General features: G+C 41.0%; 1 protein-coding gene across 2 annotated transcripts; it reads left to right on the top strand.

Moving 5' to 3' along the window:
- Positions 1-207: 207 nt before the first annotated feature.
- Kap (kidney androgen regulated protein) lies at positions 208-3,259 on the top strand. 2 transcript variants are annotated; one of them, NM_052802.2, is made up of 4 exons: positions 208-434; positions 926-1,096; positions 1,224-1,286; positions 3,009-3,252. In NM_052802.2, the coding sequence occupies exons 1-4, from the start codon at positions 362-364 to the stop codon at positions 3,062-3,064; spliced, it is 363 nt and encodes a 120-aa protein (NP_434689.1). In that variant the 5' UTR covers positions 208-361; the 3' UTR covers positions 3,065-3,252. The 2 variants fall into 2 exon arrangements, with proteins under 2 accessions (NP_434689.1, XP_087512168.1); XM_087656042.1 differs by lacking the exon at positions 1,224-1,286 and having other exon boundaries at positions 273-434; positions 3,009-3,259.
- The last annotated feature ends 6,496 nt before the right edge of the window (positions 3,260-9,755 follow it).

Here is a 9,755-nt window from a genome sequence, read left to right as displayed (position 1 = left end):
AGCCATGGGTGTGATCTTGTGGAACAGGTATTTGGCCCCTGGACATTAGAGGGTGGTGGTGTTAATCACAATGGGCGGTGCACTGGCTTTTACAAAGGAATTGATCAGACTTTCTCTTAGCCCAGTTTCCATTGTCTTGCTGGCTCCTAGTTAGTTTTCTTAACTTCCTTCTGGGTGCATTCTTTAATAGTTCATGAAGGTCCTCCCCAAACTCCTCCTTGTTCCTCTTTTTGCCTCCATCCAGTCAACTGTGGAAAGCCACCCTCAAGGACAGAGTACAAGAATGTATAAAAGCCTGGGAGAACTCTTCCTGGACTAATTCCTTCCTCCTGCTCACTGGTTGCCTTAACCCTACTGAAGCATGATGATCTGCAAGGTCCTGGTGATCACTGTCTTCTGTGTGCTGACTGTGGCTTTCCCCAGTTTGGACATAGGTATGTGTAACTTTCATGTTTTAGAGAAGGCAGGGAAGTTTGGTGAGTGTGTGTTTGTGTGGAAATGGGTGGGGTGAAGGATTGATCTGTGGTGGAAGTTTTAAGTAGAAATAGGATAACTCTGTCAATGTGGTCTTAGGTGAGGATGGCCACTGAGTGACTGGGCTATGATTTGGTTGAGTTTGAATTAATCACATATAGGTAACATGCCAGGTCAGATATTATCAGGGCAGAATGGTTGAGAGATTTCTGGTGGTCCCATCCTCACTGAATGTCAAGTAGGTCATATGAGTCTGTTTCATTAGGGTAAAGAGTTGGGAGTCTCTCCCCAGCGAAGTGGGCTTTAGTTGTGTCAGAAAGCTTTGGCAGTCAGCTTTGTCACAGACTGTGGATCTGTGTGGGTCTGGGATGGGAACTCAGGCAGTTTCTCAGGAGAGCTGCTCATCCAACCGTGTGAAAATGACTATAAAATTCAACTGTTGACCTTCTAGATTCAATCAATGAAGAACTACAGGATTCAATCTTTGATATACTAAACTCAACCTCTGACTTCCAACTGGCATCATATGAACCATCAACATCTCCTCCAGAGGATAGCACATACCAGGAATCAAACACTGACTTCATGCAAACCACATATTCCAAAAGCATACAGATTTCTGGTAAGTGAAGTTGTGGTTTAAAGAGGTCTGGACAGATGTTTGTGGGTCCCCATTTTTGTCTTCCTGCTGGAAAGCCTGTTTTCTTTCACCACTGTTGACCATTCCTGCTTCTCTTCTGTCTTCCCAGAGCTCTCTAATGGAGCTGAGACAGTCTCTTCCAGCTTCCTGGAAGAAGTCACTGAGACTTCAGGTAGGAATTTCTGTCTTCAAACATGCTAATATTCCTCTCTGTGACATTTTCTTCTATCTCACTGCTGAGGAAGGTCCTGTGGTCACCAAGTTGGGAAATTTAGTTCCTCTGACCTCTGAGGTGGAGTAATTTTACCAATGTTCTTTGAAATTTAAGGAGAAGGTATCACTCTTTTCTTGAATATTTTCAACAGAAGACATCTGTCGGCAGTAGCACATCTTGCTGTTAGCCACTTGATCTCAAGAAAGAGCTCTGAAAACTCCAGAGGATCAGCCCATGGATGTCCATGGGCTTAGAGATGTGTAGCCCCAGCCCTGGAACTTGATATGCAAATCAGGCTGGCCTTGAACTCACAGAGATCTGCCTTCGCGGTTCACTAGTGCTGGGATTAAAAGTGTGCACTCTCAAGCTCTCCACATTTTTCCCTTCTTTCTTTCTGGTTAGCACTTTTTTTTTAAAAGATCTATTTATTTATTATATACACAGTGTTCTGCATATATAGTTGCATGTCAAAAGAGGGCACCAGATCTCATTATAGATGGTTGTGAGCCACCATGTGGTTGTTCTGGGAATTGAACTCAGGGCCTGTAGAAGAGCAGTCAGTGCTTTAACATCTGAGCCATCTCTCCAGCCCTCTGGTTAGCACTTAGTGAAGAAATAAAATTCCATCTATTTTCTTCCTCTAAGTCAAATTTTGGCAGCTTGAGTGACTGATGCTTAAAATGAATGGAACCCATTTCTTTATCTCCTTGCAGACGTAACTCCCACCTTCATCAGGAATCTTGATCTTGCCCCTTCTCTTTAATATGATAACATTCTAGAGGTCTGATATTGTATTTAATGCTAATTTCAATCCCTTTAGAATGGACTCCACATTTAACACCTCCCCAAAGCTGAGATAAATTGTAGGCGTGGCCAGGAGTAGTTGCCCAGAACTTGGGAGTCTGAGGCAGCTGAATCTGTGAGTTCTAGGTCAGCCTGGTCTACAGAGTAAAACCTTGTCTTAAAGTAAAATAAAATAAAATAAAATAAAACAAAGAAATTATTCACACAGGGCTTTTTATTCAGGGGTTTAACTTTCAGCTACCTATATGGCAGGATACAAATTCTCTCTCCCTTGAGTATTCACAGATTCCCCATTTACCTCTCTAGGTTGTGAAACCCAGTTCAACCCATGGACTCTTAGCCAAGCCACCATCTAATGTATAGAATGTATGATTCCATGAAATATAGAAGGGCTCTGAATCAGCAAATTCTGTTTTAATATCTCCTCTCTTTTGGTTTTTAAAAATTATGGCATATAATATGGTTGTCATGATGCATAACATTTGTGCAACATATGTGGGCTTGGTGCCCACAGGGGCCAGAAAAAGAAGGTGTCAGATCCCCTGGAACTGGAGTTACAAGATTGTAAGGAGCTGTCATGTGGTGCTTGGAAGATGAGCGTCTGCTGCTAAGTATTGAGCCATCTCTCCAACCCCTCCTGGCTTTTGTTTTGTTTTTGTTTGTATTTCTTTAATTTTATAATTTGACTTCTTTCAATAGAATAATTATCAGAAGCTTGCAGATTGTAAATTGTAAGACACGGGAAGACACGGGGGATTATACCTAAAAATATAAAATCCCATACCCAAGTTCAGAGTGTTAAATGACAAACAATAGGCCTGATCCTTTGAGGTTCTTTTGGTAACTCCTGTTTTATTTATTTTATCTTTAATTTAGAAAGCACAGTGGAGTTTCCATTAGCTGAGACAACTACATTCTCCTCTACCTCCTGAGAAGACTTTGAAACAAGCCTGTGACTACCATTCTGGATATTGAGTCTTTGTAGAAAATCATGTAAGTCTAAGATGCTCCCAGCAAAGAAGAAAGAACAAGGAAGTGGTCCTGGATGAGAAATGCTGTGTCAGGCACTTATGAGCTCTGCCCTTACCTTGTGTGGGCTTAATAAATAAATGTTCATCGCAATTGCATTTTGAGAGTGGCTTTTATTTTAGGAGGGAAAGGATTGCATAGCGGTAGGTAACATGCTCAGTAATTTTCTCTCCCTCTGGTACATGCTGTCCTGTTACATCTAGGATCTAATAATTGTCTAGGATAGCTAAAATGAAATGGCTAGTGGACTGGTGAGATAACTTAGAGGATAAAGGCACCTACCACTGAGCCTAACAGCCCTAGTTCAATCTCCGAAACACACAAGGTGGGGGAGGGAATTGACTCCTACAAGTTGTCCTCTGACCTCCATACACATGCTGTGGCAGACTCCTCCCCCTAAATAAAAATCTAATAAAGTCAACTGATTTGCAACCCCAACTCACCACTGTCAAGTTATTTAATGTTGCAGCCTTCCTTCTGTTTTGGTCTCAGGTGCTTCACGGAGATTTTGTATCAGACCAAGACAGATAACTAATCTCTACAAAGGTTGGTTCAGTAAGGAGCAGAAACACATCCTAGGGTACTTTTATGTTATTTTTAAAACATTTTCACCACAGTTTTGTATAAAGATACACAGAATTTTGCATAGAATTTCTTATAAGGAATTAGGAAGATTAAATATTAAACATCAGGTTTGAAAAGCCTGGGTTTTAGTTTCAATAGCTAGAGCAATATTATTTTGAAGGACAAGTGCCATTTTGGAGTGTTTTTTTTTTAAAAACAGTAGCTAGTTAGGTGTGATGGCTTACATGTGTCGTGATGTCTCTTGGGAGGCTGAGCACCAGGGCAGTCCTGAGTCACAGCAAACCTGAAGTGATGCGCTGTAGAATAGTCCATCCTATGGAGTTGAGAATCTGTCTCACAAAATCAAAGACAAAAACAGTAGATGTACAATTAGTGGTAGAGTTTATAAAAATTGTATTGTAGAGTTTTCTTGTATTTTATGTTTCATTTTAAGAGCATTATGGGTAGTTTTATTCTTAAATAGCTATTAATTAATACATGTGTACATTGTACTTTGATCATATCTTCACTCTCTCCCAAAATGTTCTCCTCCTAGATCCCCCCCTCTTTAAAATTTAGTGTCCCATAGAGTCTAATTGGTGCTGTTTGTATGTACATGGGTATAGGGCAATTTACTGAGCACTGGCAATCTATCAGTGGCCAAAGCCCCAAAGGGAATCATTACTTTCCCAATAGTAACCATCAATGTCCAATAGATTCTTGGCTGGGGTAGGTCTCATGAGCTTCTCTCCCATCAGACTGTCTTGGTCCTGGGCAGTTTTATGCAGACCCTTGACTGAATGAGTTTATGAATGTAACTGTTACATCATATCCAGAAGACAGTATTTCCCAACACTTCTCCTCACTCTCCAGAGTTTACCTCTTTTTCGCCCATTCTTCTTTAATGTTCCCTGCTAGATGTCCCATTTAGAGCTAAGCATACGCAATTGTCCTTTTTTTGTCCACTGTTTTTTTTATTGGATATTTTCTTTATTTATATTTCAAATGTTATCTTCTTTCCTAGTTTCCCCTCTGGAAATCCCCCATCCCATCCCCCACCCTCTGCCTTCAGGAGGGTGCTCCCCCACTCACCATCCACTCCCTCCCGCCTCTCCATCCTGGCATTACCCTAAACTGGGGCATCACTTTATTTTTTATTTTATTATATTTTTTAACTTGAGTATTTCTTATTTACATTTCGAGTGTTATTCCCTTTCCCGGTTTCCGGGCAAACATCCCCCTCCCCTTCTTTATGGGTGTTCCCCTCCCCATCCTCCCCCCATTACCACCCTCCTCCCAACAATCACGATCAGTCTTAGCAGGACCCAGGGCTTCCCCTTACACTACTGATCTTACTAGGATATTCAATTGTACCTATGAGGTCAGAGTCCAGGGTCAGTCCATGTATAGTCTTTAGGTAGTGGCTTAGTCCCTGGAAGCTCTGGTTGCTTGGCATTGTTGTACTTTTGGGGTCTCGAGCCCCTTCAAGCTCTTCCAGTTCTTTCTCTGATTCCTTCAACGGGGCCCTGTTCTCAGTTCAGTGGTTTGCTGCTGGCATTCACCTCTGTATTTGTTGTATTCTTGCTGTGTCTCTCAGGAAAGATCTAAATCCGGCTCCTGTCTGCCTGGACTTCTTTGCTTCATCCATCTTGTCGAATTGGGTGGCTGTATATGTATGGGCCACATGTGGGGCAGGCTCTGAATGGGTGTTCCTTCAGTCTCTGTTTTATCTTTGCCTCTCTATTCCCTGCCAAGAGTATTCTTGTTCCCCTTTTAAAGGAGTGAAGCATTCACATTTTGATCATCCGTCTTGAGTTTCGTTTGTTCTAGGCATCTAGGGTAATTCAAGCATTTGGGCTAATAGCCACTTATCAATGAGTGCATACCATGTGTGTTTTTCTGTGATTGGGTTACCTCACTCAGGATGATATTTTTCAGTTCCAACCATTTGCCTACGAATTTCATAAAGTCATTGTTTTTGATAGCTGAGTAATATTCCATTGTGTAGATGTACCAGATTTTCTGTATCCATTCCTCTGTTGAAGGGCATCTGGGTTCTTTCCAGCTTCTGGCTATTATAAATAAGGCTGCGATGAACATAGTGGAGGACGTGTCTTTTTTATATGTTGGGGCATCTTGTGGGTATATGCCCAAGAGAGGTATAGCTGGATCCTCGGCAGTTCAATGTCCAATTTTCTGAGGAACCTCCAGACTGATTTCCAGAATGGTTGTACCAGTCTGCAATCCCACCAACAATGGAGGAGTGTTCCTCTTTCTCCACATCCTCGCCAGCATCTGCTATCACCTGAGTTTTTGATCTTAGCCATTCTCACTGGCGTGAGGTGAAATCTCAGGGTTGTTTTGATTTGCATTTCCCTTATGACTAAAGATGTTGAACATTTCTTTAGGTGTTTCTCAGCCATTCGGCATTCCTCAGCTGTGAATTCTTTGTTTAGCTCTGAACCCCATTTTTTAATAGGGTTATTTGTTTCCCTGCGGTCTAACTTCTTGAGTTCTTTGTATATTTTGGATATAAGGCCTCTATCTGTTGTAGGATTGGTAAAGATCTTTTCCCAATCTGTTGGTTGCCGTTTTGTCCTAACCACAGTGTCCTTTGCCTTACAGAAGCTTTGCAGTTTTATGAGATCCCATTTGTCGATTCTTGATCTTAGAGCATAAGCCATTGGTGTTTTGTTCAGGAAACTTTTTCCAGTGCCCATGTGTTCCAGATGCTTCCCTAGTTTTTCTTCTATTAGTTTGAGTGTATCTGGTTTGATGTGGAGGTCCTTGATCCACTTGGACTTAAGCTTTGTACAGGGTGATAAGCATGGATCGATCTGCATTCTTCTACATGTTGACCTCCAAGTTGAACCAGCACCATTTACTAAAAATGCTATCTTTTTTCCATTGGATGGTTTTGGCTCCTTTGTCAAAAATCAAGTGACCATAGGTGTGTGGGTTCATTTCTGGGTCTTCAATTCTGTTCCATTGGTCTATCTGTCTGTCTCTGTACCAATAACATGCAGTTTTTATCACTATTGCTGTGTAATACTGCTTGAGTTCAGGGATAGCGATTCCCCCTGAAGTCCTTTTATTGTTGAGGATAGTTTTAGCTATCCTGGGTTTTTTGTTATTCCAGATGAATTTGCAAATTGTTCTGTCTAACTCTTTGAAGAATTGGATTGGTATTTTGATGGGGATTGCATTGAATCTGTAGATCGCTTTTGGTAAAATGGCCATTTTTACTATATTAATCCTGCCAATCCATGAGCATGGGAGATCTTTCCATCTTCTAAGGTCTTCTTCAATTTCTTTCTTCAGAGTCTTGAAGTTCTTATTTATTTATTTATTTATTTATTTATTTATTTATTTATTTATTTATTTTATTTATTTATTAATCAGTTCTCTGATTTTCTTCTATAAATTTAGTACATTTTCATTTTATGTTATTTGTATAACTGTCTACAGGTATGATGTATGTATATGTACCATTGAGTGTGACAGATCTTAGAGTTCAGAAGATTCAGACCTCTAATGATTCTCTTGTTACTCATTTAATGGCAAGAACATATCACTCCAAAGGAATCCACAAAACAGAGGCTTCTGTGTATCCAAATAAAACTATCATGCCTGTTGCTCCTTGGCCATGCTGCCATTGAAGTGCCATAGCTACTATGGCTTAGTATAGTTGCTTCTTTTTTTTTTTGATTTTGATTTTGATTTATTTATTTTTTTATTAACTTGAGTATTTCTTATATACATTTCGAGTGTTATTCCCTTTCCCGGTTTCCGGGCAAAAATCCCCCTCCCCCCTCCCCCCTCCCCCCTTCCCTTCCTTATGGGTATTCCCCTCCCAACCCTCCCCCCATTGCCGCCCTCCCCCCAACAGTCTAGTTCACTGGGGGTTCAGTCTTAGCAGGACCCAGGGCTTCCCCTTCCACTGGTGCTCTTACTAAGATATTCATTGCTACCTATGAGGTCAGAGTCCAGGGTCAGTCCATGTATAGTCTTTAGGTAGTGGCTTAGTCCCTGGAAGCTCTGGTTGCTTGGCATTGTTGTACATATGGGGTCTCGAGCCCCTTCAAGCTCTTCCAGTTCTTTCTCTGATTCCTTCAACGGGGGTTCTATTCTCAGTTCAGTGGTTTGCTGCTGGCATTCGCCTCTGTATTTGCTGTATTCTGGCTGTGTCTCTCAGGAGCGATCTACATCCGGCTCCTGTCGGTCTGCACTTCTTTGCTTCATCCATCTTGTCTAATTGGGTGGCTGTATATGTATGGGCCACATGTGGGGCAGGCTCTGAATGGGTGTTACTTCAGTCTCTGTTTTAATCTTTGCCTCTCTCTTCCCTGCCAAGGGTATTCTTGTTCCCCTTTTAAAGAAGGCGTGAAACATCCACATTTTGATCATCCGTCTTGAGTTTCATTTGTTCTAGGTATCTAGGATAATTCAAGCATTTGGGCTAATAGCCACTTATCAATGAGTGCATACCATGTATGTCTTTCTGTGATTGGGTTAGCTCACTCAGAATGATATTTTCCAGTTCCAACCATTTGCCTACGAATTTCATAAAGCCGTTGTTTTTGATAGCTGAGTAATATTCCATTGTGTAGATGTACCGCATTTTCTGTATCCATTCCTCTGTTGAAGGGCATCTGGCTTCTTTCCAGCTTCTGGCTATTATAAATAAGGCTGCGATGAACATAGTGGAGCACGTGTCTGTTTTATATGTTGGGGCATCTTTTGGGTATATGCCCAAGAGAGGTATAGCTGGATCCTCAGGCAGTTCAATGTCCAATTTTCTGAGGAACCTCCAGACTGATTTCCAGAATGGTTGTACCAGTCTGCAATCCCACCAACAATGGAGGAGTGTTCCTCTTTCTCCACATCCTTGCCAGCATCTGCTGTCACCTGAGTTTTTGATCTTAGCCATTCTCACTGGTGTGAGGTGAAATCTCAGGGTTGTTTTGATTTGCATTTCCCTTATGACTAAAGATGTTGAACATTTCTTTAGGTGTTTCTCAGCCATTCAGCATTCCTCAGCTGTGAGGAAGGCTACTCATTTATTTGAGTTAATTTTATACCCAGCCACTTTGCTGAAGTTGTTTATCAGCTTTAGTAGTTCTCTGGTGGAACTTTTGGGATCACTTAAATAAACTATCATATCATCTGCAAATAGTGATATTTTGATTTCTGCTTTTCTGATCTGTATCCCCTTGACCTCCTTTTGTTGTCTGATTGCTCTGGCTAGAACTTCAAGAACTATATTGAATAAGTAGGGAGAGAGTGGGCAGCCTTGTCTAGTCCCTGATTTTAGTGGGATTGCTTCAAGTTTCTCTCCGTTTAGTTTAATGTTAGCACCTGGTTTGCTGTATATGGCTTTTACTATGTTTAGGTATGGGCCTTGAATTCCTATTCTTTCCAGGACTTTTATCATGAAGGGGTGTTGAATTTTGTCAAATGCTTTCTCAGCATCTAATGAAATGATCATGTGGTTTTTTTCTTTCAGTTTGTTTATATAATGGATCACGTTGATGGTTTTCCGTATATTAAACCATCCCTGCATGCCTGGGATGAAGCCTACTTGATCATGGTGGATGATTGTTTTGATGTGCTCTCGGATTCGGTTTGCCAGAATTTTATTGAGTATTTTTGCGTCGATATTCATAAGGGAAATTGGTCTGAAGTTCTCTTTCTTTGTCGGGTCTTTGTGTGGTTTAGGTATAAGAGTAATTGTGGCTTCATAGAAAGAATTCAGTAGTGCTCCATCTGTTTCAATTTTGTGGAATATTTGGATAATATTGGTATGAGGTCTTCTATGAAGGTTTGATAGAATTCTGCACTAAACCCGTCTGGACCTGCCCTCTTTTTGGTTGGGAGACCTTTAATGACTGCTTCTATTTCCTTAGGAGTTATGGGGTTGTTTAACTGGTTTATCTGTTCCTGATTTAAGTTCGGTACGTGGTATTTGTCTAGGAAATTGTCCATTTCCTGTAGATTTTCAAGTTTTGTTGAATATAGGCTTTTATAGTA

This window comes from Rattus norvegicus, chromosome 4 (genome assembly GCF_021556685.1).
Source record: "Rattus norvegicus strain SHRSP/BbbUtx chromosome 4, alternate assembly SHRSP_T2T, whole genome shotgun sequence".
Taxonomy (NCBI): Eukaryota; Metazoa; Chordata; class Mammalia; order Rodentia; family Muridae; genus Rattus; species Rattus norvegicus.
This window is presented reverse-complemented; position numbering and strand designations above follow the sequence as displayed.

Excerpts from the sequence above, each read along its gene's own strand:
- Kap (NM_052802.2), top strand. The coding sequence starts at position 362 with ATGATGATCTGCAAGGTCCTGGTGATCACTGTCTTCTGTGTGCTGACT. Across the intron at positions 435-925 it reads TTTCCCCAGTTTGGACATAG|ATTCAATCAATGAAGAACTA; the intron begins GTATGTGTAACT and ends TTGACCTTCTAG. Across the intron at positions 1,097-1,223 it reads CAAAAGCATACAGATTTCTG|AGCTCTCTAATGGAGCTGAG; the intron begins GTAAGTGAAGTT and ends CTGTCTTCCCAG.